A 17758-nucleotide genomic window follows, 5' to 3' on the forward strand; every position below is an offset into this window, starting at 1 on the left:
GCAAGTAATTTGCTGATTACCTCTGCTGCTGCTGCTGCTAAGTCGCTTCAGTTGTGTTCAACTCTGTGCGACCCCATAGATGGCGGCCCACCAGGCTCCCCTGTCCCTGGGATTCTCCAGGCAAGAACACTGGAGTAGGTAGCCATTTCCTTCTCCAGTGCATGAAAGTGAAACGTGAAAGTGAAGTCGCTCAGTCATGTCCAACTCTTAGTGACCCCATGGACTGCAGCCTACCAGGCTCCTCCATCCATGGGATTTTCCAGGCAAGAATACTGGAGTGGGGTGCCATTGCCTTCTCTGGCTAATTACCTCTAAAGACTCATAATTTTAAGAATTTGTAACTTTCACATATCTTAATTTTCTAGTGGGATTAATTTATATAAAGTGATCTAGTGTCAGAATAAAGTGAAAAGTGTCAGAATAAGCAATTTTTAAAATATAATTCATCTTAATGCTTTTGGTGTTTTGTTTTCTAGTAGATAATTACTTAATAGGCATAATTTCAGCTGATGAATTTCAAGCATAACTTCTTTCAGCTATAATAACATCTGAAAAAAGATACATTTTTGTAGCACTCTTGAGATCATAACCTTTTGTAGGTCTCTTGAGATCATAACCTTTGTAAAATAATCTCTTAGGACACATGACACTGATATATAAAAAGTATGAGTTATTATTTTATAACTGGAGAAGACAATGGCACCCCACTCTAGTACTCTTGCCTGGAAAATCCCATGGATGGAGGAGCCTGGTAGGCTGCAGTCCATGGGGTCGCTAAGAGTTGGACATGACTGAGTGACTTCATTTTCACTTTTAAACTTTCATGCAAAAAAAAAAAAACTTTCATGCATTGGAGAAGGAAATGGCTACCCACTCCACTGTTCTTGCCCAGAGAATCCCAGGGATGGGGAGCCTGGTGGGCTGCCGTCTATGGGGTTGCACAGAGTCGGACACTACTGAAGTGACTTAGCAGCAGAATTGACATGACGCTCAGTTGTGAGGGCGAAATATTTCTTAGCATGAGAAACACTCTTACAGTTGAGACGGACCTGGGGAAAGGAGAGCTGAATGATACTGTTGGGAAAAGGCAATTATCAGATTTAGTGACTAACTAAATGCAGATTCCTAAGATAAAGGGTCCAGGATAACTCTGTAAATCAGAGCCAGGGTTACTGGTATTGTGTGGTGATTTAATAACTTCAAGAGGAAAGTAAGGACCAGCTGGTTTACGGTAGGAGACTGGTTTTAAACATGTTAATTTTAAGGTTCCAGCATGTCACAGGCAGTTCAAAATGGCCCAGGTCCGATGGAAGGGCAGAGCAGTGCTAACTCGAGGTCTTTAGCAAAGGTGCAGGAGTCTGTTACAGGGCCTGCTTGGTTTTCATGCACATACCCTTCTCTCTCCTTTACCCGCTCCACCCTCCTCCCACCAGTATGGTGAGGCTCACATAGTCCAGCAGTTTTGTTTGTATCAGGAAGATGGAAGCCTTGGGTCAGAACACTCACTTGAGAGAATGAATGCTGATGAAGGAGATGCAGGGAATGTCTAGGAAGAGGGTACAAGTGGTGAAAGAAATTGGAGGTTTCCTGGCTTCAGAGCCAGAAAAGCCAAACTAGGGGAGAGTTGCCTAGCAAAAGGCAGATCTGAGTTTTGCACAGAGGCAAGAAGGCTGGAGATCACAGAGGTAGCATATCAGCTGGGATCTGAAGAATGTGAAGAGCTGCCCTTCAGTGGGTGTGAAGTTTCAGTTATGCTAGATGACAAAGTCCTAGACATCTGTTATACAACGTTGTGCTTATAGTTAACAGTAATGTACTGTACAGTAATTACTATAACTTGTTAGGTGGGTAGAGCTCAAGTTATATATTTTTTACCGTAAGTTTTAAAAGGGGAAAAGACAAAGTCCTTGATAACTTTTTTGCAAACTGTACTGTGTGAAGACATTGAGACAAAAGATTCTTAGAACTGGCTGATTTTTTTTTTTTCTTTTCCCGAATTGCTTCTGTCTGAATTCACTCTGAATATGGTTGAGAGCATTTCTGCAATTAGATTAAAATGCTTGGTTATGGGATTGAGTAGGTGTGACCATCAAACCAGTAACTTGTAGAGGAGTCATTTAACATTTCAAAAGGCATTAAGATGCCTGAAGATGTGATTTCACAAAAATCAGATGTAGTCTTGAGTAGCATGTCTGTGATGGTGGAGCCTTGTCCAATGGCGATATCTCTGCAGGCTGTGCAGTCAGAGTCAGAGCCACAGGTGTTTGTTGGGCACTTGAAATGTGACCAGTGTGATTGAGCAACTGGACTTTGAATTATATTTAATTTTAATAAATTTAAATGTAGTCACATGTGGCTGATGGCTACTATATAAGGCAACCCAGGTCTAGAGACTTCAGGAAAGTTAATCGGAGCATAAGTGAAGTAGGAACCCAGTTCTTGGGCATTTTGGATTTGAAATGAAAGATGAGGAAAGGTTTTACAAAGTATTACCGGAGACCAGAACTCCAGCTTATGGTTGTAAATGGAATCTTTTGGATATGGTATTGAGAAAATGGAGTATTTCCTGCCATATCAGTAAAAAAGGATGTCAGGGTCATCAGTGATTTCATCTCTCCAAATGTGAATTTCTGAGCCCTGAGGGCACCCAGGAAGCTGAAGTGATCTGGCAGCCATGGCTGCAGCCACTCCCTGTGGTGAGCACAGAAGCTCAGGATATAAAAAAATGCAGGATACTGGCCCAGAGAGCTGAGATGCATATGAGAGGAATGATGTCAGTGAGCCCAGGCTCTTGCATCTTCCCATGTGTAGAAAAACGCTAAATTCCTTGACGTGAGGTATCTGGTTTTCTTTAATTCACAAAAATATTTTTGATGTTCAGACCTGCCCTTTGTTGCAAACTTCTATATAACCTGACTCCTTCCTCTCCCCTCTTGGAGCAGTTCTCTCAGGGTTACTTGAGATGCTGCCTCCTGGGCTTAAGTCCTAAAAATTTCCATCAAATAAAACATAACTCTCAACTTTTTACCAACTGAGCTACAAAGTAAAATCACTCAGTCACGTCTGACTCTTTGGATCCCATGGACTGTAGGCTGCCAGGCTCCTCCATCCATGGGATTTTCCAGGCAGCAATACTGGAGTGGATTGCCATACCCTCCTCCAAGGGATCTTCCCCACCCAGGGATCAAACCCGGGTCAGGAAGATCCTCTGGAGAAGGAAGTGGCAACCCACTCCAGTACTCTGGCCTGGAAAATCCCATGGACAGAGGAGCATGGTAGGCTCCTACAGTCCATGGGGTCACAAAGAGTTGGACACGACTGAGAGACTTCACTCACTCACTCAACTTTTAGGTCGTGACTGTTTTTTAAGTCAACAGTACTATCCTACTTCTTTTGTGTTTTATTTTATCAACTTTAAAAACATACAGAGATAGAAAGTAGGTGGGGAATAAACGTTCAGTAAAATGAATTTTAAGGAGAATTTATAAACTGCCTTAATCATTGAAAGAACTTTTCCACCTTCATATAAATAAACAAAGCAGTTAACTGAGAGGCTAGTAGTATCCTCACCAGAAAAGATACTTCTTTTACAGAAGCAGGAAGTAGGCTGATTCTTTCAATAGTGACACCATTTTAAAACTATAACTGGAGAAGTCTACATGTTGGTATAATTTTAAGATGTTAGTTTTCCCTTCTCTTCAGTGGGCTTCCCTGGTGACTCAGACAGTTAAGGATCTGCCTGCAATGTGGGTGACCTGGATTTGATCCCTGAGTTGGGACGATCCCCTGGAGAAGGGAACAGCTACCCACTCCAGTATTCTGGCCTGGAGAATTCCATGGACTGTAGTCCATAGGGTCACAAAGAGTCAGACACAACTGAGCAACTCTGACTTTTCAGTGTATAAATAGCTGTCTTAGGTGAGGCCACATCATCTCTCCCCTTGGCTATTGCAGTAGCTTCCTAGCTGGGGGTTGGTTGGTTTGTTTGCTTTGGGGTATTTTTGTTTGTGTGGGTTTGTTTTTATTTCCCCCCTCTGGAGTGACTGTATCACACCAAGAATTGTATTTTTAAAAACACAGATCTCACCCACAACTCTGCTTAGGGAATTTTTATCTGAACTATGTATACAATTGCTTCCCTGGTGGCTCAGTGGTAAAGAATCCACCTGCGAATGCAGGAGATGAGGGTTCATCCCTGGATTGGGAAGATCCCCTAGAGGAGGGCATGGCAACTCATGCCAGTATTCTTGCCTGGGAAATCCCAAAGGGAGAGGGGCCTGGCAGGCCACAGTCCATGGGTTGCAAGAGTCAGACATAGCTTAGTGACTAAGTCACCACCACTACCGTGTATACAATTAAAGGTTTCAGAAACATTTTTTGAAGGCTGTTTTTCACTTTTGAAGTTAGTGAGTTAAGTGAACATTTTCTCAACTGATGAAAATAAAATTGGTAAAACATTTTTCATGAGCATATTGCTAGTATGCAACAAGAACTTTATAAAGATTTATAACCTAAACTCCAGTAAATCCACATCCGGGAATCTTTCTAAAGAAACCATCTTAAATACCACAAAATATGCCCCCAAGTCTCTTTATACAAAGATATTCATCATAGCACTATTTACAATAATGAAACTGTACATACACCAATATAAACTATACACCAACATAAACCATGGTGGTTTAGTGGCTAAGTTGTGTCTAACTCTTGTGACCCCATGGACTGGAACCCACCAGGCTCCTCTGTTCATAGGATATTCCAGGCAAGAATACTAGAATGGGTTGCCATTGCCTTCTCCAGGGGATCTTCGTGACCCAGGTATGGAACCCACATTTCCTGTGTCTCCAGCATCACAGGCAGATTCTTTATTTGCTGAGCCATTGGGGAAGCAAATGACTAAGTAAATGATAATTCATAAAATGATGTGCTCCCATACCGCTTTGTATATGCATATACAAACTCTGGTATAGTTAAGGCGTTTCTGCCAGCCTACTACTTTTTCGTGTCCCCGTCGTACTTTAGATCAGTTACTCAGTTGTGTCCAACTCTTTGCAACCCCATGGACTGCAGCACTCCAGGTTTCCCTGTCCGTTGCCAACTCCCAGAGCTTACTCAAACTCATGTCCATCAAGTCGGTGATGCCATCCAACCGCCTCATCCTCTGTCGTCCCCTTCTCCTCCCACCTTCAATCTTTCCCAGCATCAGGATCTTTTCCAATGAGTCAGTTCTTTGCATCAGGTGGCCAAAGTATTGGAGTTTCAGCTTCAGCATCAGTCCTTCCAATGAATATTCAGGACTGATTTCCTTTAGGTTGGATCTCCTTGAGCCCAAGGGAATCTCAAGAGTCTTACCCAACACCACAGTTCACCAGCATCAGTTCTTTGGCTGTACTTAGCACATTGTGAATGCTTGGTGAATATCGGCTGAATAAATGAACAAATGAGTGTTGACACAAATGAAATCATTATCAGTTGCTTATCAACAGGTTAAAATTAACAGATGGTGTATTCCTTTAAGCATAGTAGTATGCAGTTCCACTTGTGATGAAAATGTATTTCAGATTTAAACCTTGGCCAATCCAGAAAATATTTTTGTAGGCAAAATAACTATTTCAGAGCTTTAAAGATAAATCAGTTGATAAATATATCAAGTAATGATTTTTAAAAATAAATCATATCATTCTCTATCTCCAAAGTCCCTTTGTACACTTTTAGTTTATTTTTCTCTCCCCATATTTTCTCTGAATTTCATGTATTTTTTAAAATAAATATATATAAAAGACTCCACTTATCTCCCTATTGATATTTTTCCCCTCAAACCTGTGATCTGTCCTTATAATCAGTTCCTCTAACTGCTTTGTTTATTTGAAGTGATCAGTTGTCAAGGAAATTGCTTTTCACATACTGGTGCATTAGGCTGTGTTATATAGAGAGTATTCAAATTTTCATTTCCTATAATTTACTAAGACTAGCAAGGGGAAGAAGTCTGTCATTTTCTTCTAAATTATTTTTCTAGGTAAACCCAGATCATGGTTGATGCAGGCAAGAAATACTAATATTAGAAATTCTAAATTGTTTCTTTTGACATGGAATCTTCGAATGTACTTCACCAGCAGATTGAGATCTCTGTCATCCCTTCACAAATATAACCTAGATGATTAGTTCTTCCTAAAGCAGAAGCAGTTCAAGATGATCATTATTTAATGTATTTATCTCAGTAGCACCCTGAAAATGGTTGGAGATTGTGTGCCAAACTTCTGAGGGGCAGGGCCCACGTCCATCTTGCTCACCCTGTATCTTGAGGCTACCACAGTATCTGGTTCGGTTCTCAAAAGATTGTTGAATACTTGACTGCTTCCTAATGAAGTAAGGAATTCAAATACCTTTTTGTGTTTGGTAGGCTCTTGGATTGTAAGGAACAAAAAAGATTCAGGTACCTTGTGGAGAAAGAGATAGGGAAGAAGGGAGCGGGGAGAAGGGCAAGCTTAATGTTAACAGGAGACATCTGTTCCCCTGTTCTTCAGTTTCTCACTCAGTCTTTATAATATTCATAAACCATAGCAGAGTCCCTGTTTTTATCTTACGACTTTGGAGGGCTTCTATTTCACAAACATTACTTTTATTATAGAAAATCAAGTGGCTGTTCCTCCTATCTCTTCTCCTGGTAAGAAGGGTCTCAAAACCTGAGAGCCTGCCTCTGACTCTTCCTGTTCTTCCTTACGCCTACAGAGGAGGAATTTCGTTCCTGATGGGAATTTTTCTGACTTATAGATGAATGTACTTAAATGGGGACACAAAAACAATATTTTTAAAAGTTAAAATGAACACAGGATGAACTGGTAATCTGGCAGTTATTAATACTAAGTAGAATAGCAATAGAACAATAAAATTGTTATAGTCTCCATTTCTCAGGTGAAATTAACCTCTACTTCTCCATGTTTTACACCTTTCTTACCTAAAGCTTCAGAAGTTTATATTAGATATGCTTATTCCTATTTTATTCAGAAAGAAAAACAGAAATCAGACCATTGCTTTAGGAGGTTGCATGTAATACTCTTAGAATCTAACTTTTCCTTTAGGTTTCAAATTGAGGTTCAACAGTGTCCTAGTATGCTGTTAGATATGATTTTATTATGGAGGCTGATGGTTTCCAGTCATGTCAAATACGGGCTAAAAAGTCGCTAGTGCTATAGAATATGACTGAGGGAAATAATATTTGAGGAGCCTGCCTGTGCACCCAGCACCACGGTAGGAGCTTATCTGTCTCGTTATCTTGTTCACGCAGTGACATCACAGGTTGTCTGCTGTTGTTGTTGTTGTTTGCTATGGGGCTGGAGGGGGTGGAATCCAAGACCTAGCGCTTTGATTTTACATAATTCTATTTACTTATTCCATTTATTTTATACTTTAGCAATTTATACCAATTTAACTTTTCATAGAAAGTCATCATTAATACATAAAACTTTTCTTTTAAAAACAGGATAAAAGAATCAGAGTATCTCAACCCTTGACAAGAGGACCAAGTGCCTTTATTCCAGAGAAGGAAGTAAGTCAGTCTGTCTTAATATATATAAAGTGATTTTAAAAATAACTCAATTGTGTCAAAGAATATTTGCATTTTTAATATGGAAGTAAACATGTGTTTTGCTCTTATTCTTGTCAGAAAACTACAGAAGTATTTTCTTTTCAACTTCACTTGAAAGATTGTATGTGTAATAATCATCTTATTTGGAGTTAGACAGTACTGCAAGTTTAGAAAAATATAAATTTTACCATATTTGATTTCAAATGCAATATTTCTGAACAAAGCTGCTAAAAGTAATAAAACTTAATATTATCATGTAGGTTTAAGGTTTTAAAATGGCCAGTGTTTCATGGTGATTATAGGTTACATAAATGTTAAGAAAATACATTTTAAAATGAAAAAGTGAGTTTCCCAACTAAATCTATTGAAGAAAACATGATATTCAGTTCAGTTCAATTCAGTCGCTCAGTCATGTCTGACTCTTTGCAACCCCATGAATCACAGTACACCAGGCCTCCCTGTCCATCACCAACTCCCAGTGTTTACTCAGTCTCATGTCCATCGAGTCTGTGATGCCATCCAGCCATCTCATCCTCTGTCATCCCCTTTTCCTCCTGCCCCCAATCCCTCCCAGCATCAGGGTCTTTTCCAATGAGTCAGCTCTTCGCATGAGGTGGCCCAAATATTGGAGTTTAAGCTTTAGCATCAGTCCTTCCAATGAACACACAAGACTGATCTCCTTTAGGATGGACTGGTTGGATCTCCTTGGAGTCCAAAGGACTCTCAAGAGTCTTCTCCAACACTACAGTTCAAAAGCATCAATTCTTTTGGCACTCAGCTTTCTTCACAGTCCAACTGTCACATCCATACATGACCACTGGAAAAACCATAGCCTTGACTAGATGGACCTTTGTTGGCAAAGTAATGATCACTAGTAATTAATCTTTTCATTTGGTTCTAAGTCTCTGATGAGACATAATGTCAGAGAATCTCCACTACAAGCTGCACTTTTGATGAAGCTGGGGGAGTCAAGATGGTAAATGCAGAAAGAATGTTTGTGAAATAACACAAAAGATATTATAAGAAAATTTGCATGCCTGTTTAGTGGGTATATATCTCTATGAAAGATCACGGCACTGTTTAGGACCTGGAGATTCCTAGCTGCCTTTAACTTATACTTGGGCTAAGAAAAATTTAAGGCCCACTAATTGAAATTGAGTTTTTCTCTGCTTCAAGGAGTTATTAACTCATATTAACCGTGGTTATATATACTGATTTACTATTGATTGCAAAAAGATATCATTTATCTTAAAGCACTAGCATTATTCCTATATTGTTCAGAAATTAGTCAACATGTATTTAGAATACCTATGATATTTCAGGTATCCCTTAAAGAATGAGTAGAATTTGAATAATAATACATGTCAGGTCGCACTAGAGTCAGCAGTTCCATCATGTTCATTTTGACTTTTTAGTGACCTTGCCATTTACATGAAACTCCAAAGTTACCTGTAATGTTTTAGGAGCTCAGAGACTGTAGCTGATCTAGGTGATGACCATGCATTAGAGAAACTGCTGGGCTTGTCCTGTTTCCCTCATAGAGTACACGGCTGCTCTTAGCAGAGTGATTGCCTAATACATATATAAAGACTTCCTGAAATGCTGCCATTTACACAGAATGTATTTGGAGACAATCTGGTTTGCAGAAGCAACGGCTGTTTTCAGGCTCTGTTGCATCATACGAATCTATGAATGTCTTTTAGGCATCAGTTAAGCAGAAGAATCTTCTGCTGGAAAACAAAACAAAAATAACAAATATTCTGTCCCTAATTATATAAAGTTTATCATGATCCTATTCCATTTTTTACTGTCATCTTGGTTCCCTGTAGTTGACAAAATGGGAGGACATGAACAAATGGAAATACATTTGGTTTTATAGTGAGCCAAAGTGGAACTGCCTTTTTTTTTACACCGTTGTAATTAACATTTCCTCACAATTAACACTTTTCAAACATTACATTTCCTTTGGGATTAAATTTTCCTCAATCAGTAGTGCCTTTGTGTAATTTGTACTTATCTTCAGAAGAGATTGTGAGGCCAGCCCTGAAAAGTAAACAGAGCTTCTTAAGAGCAGTGTGGATCTTTAGAAAGACCACGAGTCTAGATTTGAGGAGATCTAGATTCTAGACCCAGAGAAGGCAATGGCACCCCACTCCAATACTCTTGCCTGGAAAATCCATGGACGGAGGAGCCTGGTGGGCTGCCGTCTATGGGGTCGCACAAAGTCGGACACGACTGAAGTGACTTAGCAGCAGCAGCAGCAGATTCTAGACCAGGCTCTGCTATTAAATAGCTGTATGAGCTAACATTTAATCTTGAGTCCATTACCTTATCTAAAATAAGGGACAAATTCTTCTTAAGGCTAGAACTCTCATTCTAAAATGCCAATAAATAAGGAACCAAGCCGAGAAACACACATCTGATGTCCATTGATTCTCAGTGAAACAAGTCCTTCCACCGGGTGCTAATAAGCTCTTAACACCTTCAGAAGCTAATTGTTGGTATGACGCCCAAGCTGTCATTGTTTATAAACCTGTATGTAAATAATCTATTTTTGAGAAAGTCCTTTTGATTTTCTCAGATGCTGCACATCCATTTTAATAACTTACCTTGTTTCTAGTAATTAATATGATAGGCTCAAAATGGGAATCTAGTGTCCTATTTTCAATTAACACTTTCCTACAAATTATCCTATTTTTCTTTGTCCCTCAAAAAGACTGCAGAAAGCTTTTTCAGTGTTGAATAATGAAAACAAGCAAGGGATCAGACTGAAAAATGTCTGTCCTAAGATACAGTCATTAAGTGTGTTCATAGGCTATTGAGAGAAAATTCTAAATGCTTTCCCTCCCCACGAATCAGTGTGACAATAGCAGGCAAGCAGGCCCTGAAAATTTTTGCCTTATGTGCCTGGCAAACCAGATGGAAGCTTCTTTTCTCCAATTTTATAGCTGTGTGTATAATGTTTGATAATTTGACATTTGTTGTTTAATAAATTGTGGTCCCAGAGCCAAAAATGAATGGTGCTTTCATTTTCATTTCTGTTTCTAGTACGAACAACTGCATTATTTCGGTATCTGTTAGTGTCAAAAGCACCGTCATCGGCTTCAGTCGTGGAATAATGCGTGTAAACCACTGGTGTGTTTCCTTCTCAGCCATGATTTTATTTTGTGTTTCTTGGTTGAAAGGTTGTCCAGGCAAACACAGTGGATGAACGTACTAACTTTCTTGTGGAAGAATACTCTACATCCGGTCGCTTGGACAACATCACCCAGGTCATGAGCCTGCACACGCAGTACCTGGAGTCCTTCCTGAGGAGCCAGTTCTACATGCTGCGCATGGACGGCCCCCTTCCTCTACCGCACCGGCACTACATCGCCATCATGGTGCGCTCACTTCCGGTGCTGTGTTCACGTGACTTTGTCCTCATTTAGTCCCTCTCCCTGATGGTATTACTTGTGGTGCAGAGCTAAGTATAATCACACGGAAACAACAATTCAAGAAGCTTGTGACCTTTTGGATTCCAGGTCCACTCGTTACATTTTGAATGTTGTGACCCACTTAATATACTGAATGTTTCTGATTAAATTATTAGTAAAGTTTTCCATGTTTAATCTCATGATTAAAGATGTTTATAGGGTCGAAAGTAATCTTCCTAGTGTCCCTCAAATTTTCCCTTTACTCCTGATAGTTTTCTTTCAGTATTAAAACAGGTTGGTTATGACTTTTTATTTAGTCATTCTGTACATGAAGAATATCACTAATTTGGCTAAATAAAAGCAAAGTATTAGCACCAAAGGCGACTCTGTCAGAGAAGAATTCTTAAATAAATTATACTACTTCTAAGTTTAGTACTTGGTACAAGCTAGTTAACTAGTTAATGTTTGAGAGGGAGAAAATTATAAATTAGGATGATGGGCAGCAGGAATAAGAAGGTAGAAACAGTGCTACAGTTGGACTGTTGCTGGAGAAAACAACAAGATGCAAGTGCAGTATATTTGGAGGAGTTAGGGGAACATCTGGGCTGGCAGAGGGATCAAAGCCAGCCAGGAGTTACTTTTTATCAAGTTTAATTTGTTTATGCTCTCACTGAAGTTTTAAACAACAAAAAAAGGGCTGCATCCTGCGTTCTATTAAATGATGAACTTGACTAAGATTACTCAGCTTAAGGTTTTGCCACACTAAGGCTGAAAGCCAGCTTAGAATGGTCACTGACGAAGAGAGAAATAAGACGTGGAAAACAGAGTAAAACAGTACTATTTCACTGAGAAGCAGCCCTGAGGAAACAAGCGGTGAAAAGTCTGTTTTGCATGGATTTACCAATTTATCAAGGCTGATTCTGGCTTGCCTAGGGAAGAAAGGGTCAGTGAGCTTCAGTTTCATTTCAGTAGGAGTATGGGTACAGATAAGGCTGATTCACAGTTATCTCAAAGGGAATAAGAAAAATACTCAGTATACATTCTGAATTCGTACAAGTTAATGAGATTTTATTGTGTTTTAAATAGAATACAGTTGATCTCACTTACCATAATGAACATACTTCCTTCACGTAAATAGAAAATGGGTTCTGGATTGACCCCTACCACTTCTGGATGAGGAAGTAATTGCTCCATGTGACATTTACTTATATATCAGCTTTACGTATTGATTCAAGAATCTATGACAACATTGTGATGAAAATTTTAGGAAGAGCATTCTCCAAGAAAAGAATTATTAGCTATAAAAATGAACTTTAAATGACTGTCTTAGTAATTGTAGAATAAGTCCATACCATGACTGTTTTATCCACCAACTCTTTTCTTTGTGTTGTAGGCTGCAGCTAGACATCAGTGTTCTTACTTAATAAACATGCATGTGGATGAATTTTTAAAGACAGGAGGTATTGCTGAATGGTTGAATGGTTTGCAATATGTACCACAAAGACTGAAAAATCTTAATGAAATAAACAAGCTGTTAGCACACCGACCCTGGCTGATCACAAAAGAGCACATTCAGGTACCGAGTATTTCTTTAGGGGAGAAAGAAATTTTACTAATGATTCTTAGAGTTATTTTCAGTTAAGTATTTTGCTTAAGACTTAATTTGAAATACTTGCATGTTAGGAATTTGAGAAATAAAAAAATAGTGTATTAAAATGTGTAGAAAACGTAAGTCAGTGGGTTTAAGTTAAATATAAATGAATACTTCTCTGTAAGTGAAAGTCACTCAGTCATGTTCAGCTCTTCGTGAACCCATGGACTATACAGTCCATGGAATTCTCTGGGCCAGAATCCTGGAGTGGGTAGCCTATCCCTTCTCCAGTGTATCTTCCCCACCCAGGAATTGAACAGGGGTCTCCTGTACTGCAGGTGGATTCTTAACCAGCTGAGCTACCAGGAAAGCCCACTTCTCTTTTAAGTAATCAGTAATTAGCAAATAGCTATAAGAGAAGTTGATTTCTATTTTCAAGCAGTAGGCAGAACAAAGAAAATGCATTAGGAGGATAACATACGTAGGTTCTAGTCTTTAACTCTTAACTACAAAGTATGTGACCTTTAGTAAGTTAACTTTTGTGGGCCATGGTAGTTCATCCTTCTATAAATGAGACGCCTAGATTAAATGAGTTCTAAACTCTTTAGCAGTTCTAACATTTCATAATTTTAAGATTTTTAAAAAAATGATTTTGCAAATAAAAGTGATTTGCCAACTGATGTGTATATACTTACATGCCTCTAGAGACTAGGACTTAGGTAAGAAAGAGAACTGTGATTGACTGGAGCACTTGCCGTTCAAAAGCAGCATCTGTGAAAAGCCTCCAGGATCAGGTTGTTGAATTAATGCTTAGCACCATGCTTGGCACTATTCAGTTAGTAGGAGTCATCAGCTAAATCATTATCAGTAGAAGCCTTAGGTACTTAAAATCCCTTCTTCTAATGCATTAGAAATGTCCTTGGTTTTGTTTTTTCCCTCATTTTGTTAGTTATTTGCCCAGTTAAACCAAACTTAGCTTTTGTCAGTCTGTATACTCTCAGATTTGTATTATCTATTAGGGTTTCTTTATAAAATATGAACAAAGCTATAGCAGAAAGGTGCTATTTATAGTAGCAAATAAGAAATTTAGAAGCAATTTAAATGTGTAAGGAAATGGAACTGTAGTTCTGGGCTACAATATGCCCATGCCTAATATAATTAACTGAAGACAGTAGAGCCTCATGAAAATCAAATTTTTCAAAAGTTTGAAAAGCAGAGAAAAATGGATGTATACTCTGATTATTTAATTATACTTTGAAAAATAAAAGAAGATATGTAAAAGTTACATTAAAGTGGTTGAATATGATTGATTTTTCCTTTTTGAGCTTTTGGTAATGTATTAATTTTGTATGTAGTTAAATAATGGAGAGTAAAGCAAAAGCAGTTTTTTGGTTTTAGTTTTTAGATGTGAAGTGAGCCAAGTGAAAGTTTTAGATTTGAGAACAGATCCCCATACACACACTGAGAGATAAATTAATTAGATAAAGATTGATGGGGAAAAACTTGAATGGATTAATAGCTGGAATTGTAATGATTATTGTGTTTAATAGCTTCACTTATGATTCCAACATTCATCTGGAAAAAGTGAAAGTGAAAGTTGCTCAGTCATGTCCAACACTTTGTGACCCCATGGACTATACAGTCTGTGGAATTCTCCAGGCCAGAATACTGGAGTGGGTAGTCGTTCCCTTCTCCAGGGGATCTTCCCAACCGAGGGATCAAACCCAGGTCTCCTGCATTGCAGATGGATTCTTTACCAACTGAGCTATCAGGGAAGCCCATTCATCTGGAGGGTCCAGTAAAATAGCATATTAAAAAAGTGCGCTGATATTTTTGTTTTGTTTTTGTTGGGTTTTTTTTTTCAACTTTTTATTTTGTATTGGATTATAGCCAGTTAGCATTGTTGTGATAGTTTCAGGTGGATAGCAAAGGGACTCAGCCATCCATATACACATATGCATTCTCCTTTAAACTTCCCTCCCATCCAGGCTGTTGCATAACATTGAGCAGAGTTACCTGTACTGTACAGTAGGACCTTGTTGGTTATCCATTTTAAATAGAGCAGATTTTTTTTTTTTTAATGTCCCTTCAAGTGTGAGGTAGTTTTCTACAGTGTCTATCATCTGCTGTAGGTTCTTCCTCTGTCAGAAATAATGTCTAAAAGACAATTAAAAGTTGACCTACTGAGTTAAATATTTGTTATTTTAAGGTACAGTCTCTACCTTTAAAACCTTCAAATGAATGGTCATGCTAGAGAAACTTTAAAGTCCCTTCTAGCATCAATGTTCTTGGATTCTCTAAAATACCTTATTAAAATAGCATAATACAGAAAAGTACTTTGGAAACAGAAACTCCATTATATGTACAAGGAATTTCAGAGAAGCTACAATGTAATTCTATTGTTAGTTTTTATAAGTTTAATGTAATATTGTTTGACCAAAGCTGTATCTTTAATATATGAAACAGTTTAAATGGAATTTTTAGTATTATTACTATAAATGGACATATGAAATTTTATACATTTTTCCATACTTTATAAAATTGCTTTGTAACGTTCTATGACTTTCACTTTTATTCTTGATTTGCTTTCTCATTTCAGAAACTTGTCAAAACTGGAGAAAATAATTGGTCTCTGCCTGAACTGGTACATGCTGTGGTCCTACTGGCTCATTATCATGCTTTGGCAAGCTTTGTTTTTGGTAGTGGCATCAATCCAGAAAGAGATCCAGAAATCTCCAATGGATTCAGGCTAATACCAGTCAACAACTTCTGTGTGTGTGATCTCGCTAATGACAACAACATAGAGAATGCATCCCTTACAGGCAGCAACTTCGGGGTTTGTTTTCTTAACTGTTTTTGTCTACTACTTTGCCTTTAAACTTGCTACATTAAAAACATCTAGAGAAATTATCTGATTAAATAGGATATTATATGCTTAAAATATTTTGTATAATCTTTTATTACCCTAAAAATTTAACCTGTTGCTGAAGTTCTGAATTGTCTTAAGGAGGCTCTTAAAGCAATTACAAATCATAAGGCTTGTAAGACTGCCCCAGTTTTAGAAACAAGTGATAATATAATCTAATATATATCAAATTCTGTTGTATTGGGTTGGCCAAAAAGTTTGTTTGCATTTTTCTGAAAGCTGTTATGGGAAAACCTGAATGAACTTTTTGGCCAACCCAGTAGAATTCTGGATTAAATAAATCCATTCATATAAACTTTCTGTGTTTATAGCTGAAGCAGAAACACCATACCTCTGAAAATGTTTGATTTTGCCATGTGATTTTCTTTGGAGTTAATGGAAGCCCACTTAGGAAATTAATGACTATGCTAGTGCCACTGTACATAAGATGTTATTAGGAGATGGAGACATTTACTGGAACAACTTTTAATATTAATAACACCCAATATTATCTTCTCTGGCTCCAGATTGTCGATTCTCTAAGTGAGCTAGAGGCCTTAATGGAAAGAATGAAAAGGCTTCAAGAAGAAAGGGAAGATGAAGAGGCGTCTCAGGAAGAAATGACCACTCGCTTTGAGAAGGAGAAGAAAGAAAGTCTTTTTGTGGTCTCTGGAGATACTTTTCATTCATTTCCTCATTCAGGTGCTTTTTCTATTTCACTATCTTTGCCTTTTCTCTTTGCCTTTGACTTCCCTGGTAGTTCAGATGATAAAGAATCTGCCTGCAATGCAGAAGACCCGGGTTCCATCCCTGGGTCGGGAAGATCCCTGTTGTTCTTAGAACCCAGACTGACCGCCTCAGACCACCTTCAGTATTTTCCATATGGGTAATGGAATGATTCCACTTTCGTGTTCCTTTTATTTAGTTCTCCTCTACCTGATGCTGATGCTATTGCTTCCCCTCTTGTGTTGCTGCATCTTTGAATATATTTCAGATCCAACTGAGAGGTACTTCAGCTGTGTATGTAGTTCATGTTCTTATCCTGGATAAAGTATTATTCAGAGCAGACCAACTGCTTATAAAGTTAGATAAGAGTATTTAATCCATCCTACTTGTGTGATTTTTTAAATGATCAGTAAAATCCTGTTTCAATAGATGTAATTTGTAAGAAATATCTCTTCCTTTTTCGTGGGTGTGGAGTATGTGGGAGAATTGTTCTCACAATGCTGCTTTTTTCCAGATTATTCCTAAAGTTACACTAAAGTTACATTGCACTTGCATTTGGATTTCTTTGCAGAAACCTTTGGAATTATATAAAAATGTATTATTTAGGTCATTTTCTTAGGTTGAATTTGGAGGAATTCATCCTGTATTAAAAGTTAGGCTTTTCTGTATCAAAAGGCTTCTTTGCTTTAAAGTACATTTCTTTTCCTAATACTCTGAGAGACTTTGAAATAGGAGGGGAACTTTTCAATTACAACTTAAAAAGATATTAAACATCACATAGTATATGTTATTAAAATAGCATGGAGTCAGCAGACTTTGAAAGCTTAAACCCTTCCAAGTCATCAATCGACATAACATTTATTTTTAAAGTAGAGCTCCGTAGGTTTAAAAGAGGGCTTCAAAATGACTAGTCGTAAGGTTAGTCAGACTCATAAATCCTGAGGGTAATTGATTTGGCCATGACTGGTTTGTTAATATTAAATATGACACTGACCAATAGCTTTCAGAAATTTTACCAGGAAGAGCAAGATCCCTCTTTTATCATTTCCCAAGTGATTTCTTTTATGAAAGATTTTATCTACCAAATTGAGTATATTTAATAATGATTTCTCAGAACTTCTGACCAGCAGGAAATCCCAAATATAAAGAAGCATTTTGGTTATTGCTTTGCTATTCATACTATAGACATTTATTGTACTCCACCTAGTCTCAGCAGGGTGGTAGGCACTAATGTTTCCAGGCTAAATGAGACATGATTGCTGCCCTCTGCAGGCTCTCATTGCTAGTGGGAGAGAAAGAAATGCAATATGAAGCAGAATGTGAAGTGATGGAGAGGGAGGGATGTGGACAGAAGTGGTCCTAGGGAGAGACCTCCCCTAGCCACTTGGCTCTGAGCTAAACCTTAGAGACTTGAGTGCAGGGGAGTCAGGCAGTGGCTAGAGGGTGGGGAGTTGGTAAATAGCACACCTGCCTGAGCCAGCACACAGTGGTGAGGAAACAGGATGGTGGGTGCAGGAGCAATTGGTTCTGCGTCG

General features: G+C 38.3%; 1 protein-coding gene across 1 annotated transcript in view; it reads left to right on the forward strand.

Moving 5' to 3' along the window:
* Positions 1–17758, forward strand: part of SESN3 (sestrin 3) — a 74380-nt gene that overhangs the window by 45661 nt on the left and 10961 nt on the right. The window contains exons 2-6 of the mRNA XM_052652922.1: positions 7481–7546; positions 10771–10968; positions 12395–12577; positions 15192–15428; positions 16025–16199. Coding sequence (XP_052508882.1) covers positions 7481–7546; positions 10771–10968; positions 12395–12577; positions 15192–15428; positions 16025–16199 — 859 coding nt within the window. The remainder of the gene's footprint in view (positions 1–7480; positions 7547–10770; positions 10969–12394; positions 12578–15191; positions 15429–16024; positions 16200–17758) is intronic.

This window comes from Budorcas taxicolor, chromosome 15, assembly GCF_023091745.1.
Source record: "Budorcas taxicolor isolate Tak-1 chromosome 15, Takin1.1, whole genome shotgun sequence".
Taxonomy (NCBI): Eukaryota; Metazoa; Chordata; class Mammalia; order Artiodactyla; family Bovidae; genus Budorcas; species Budorcas taxicolor.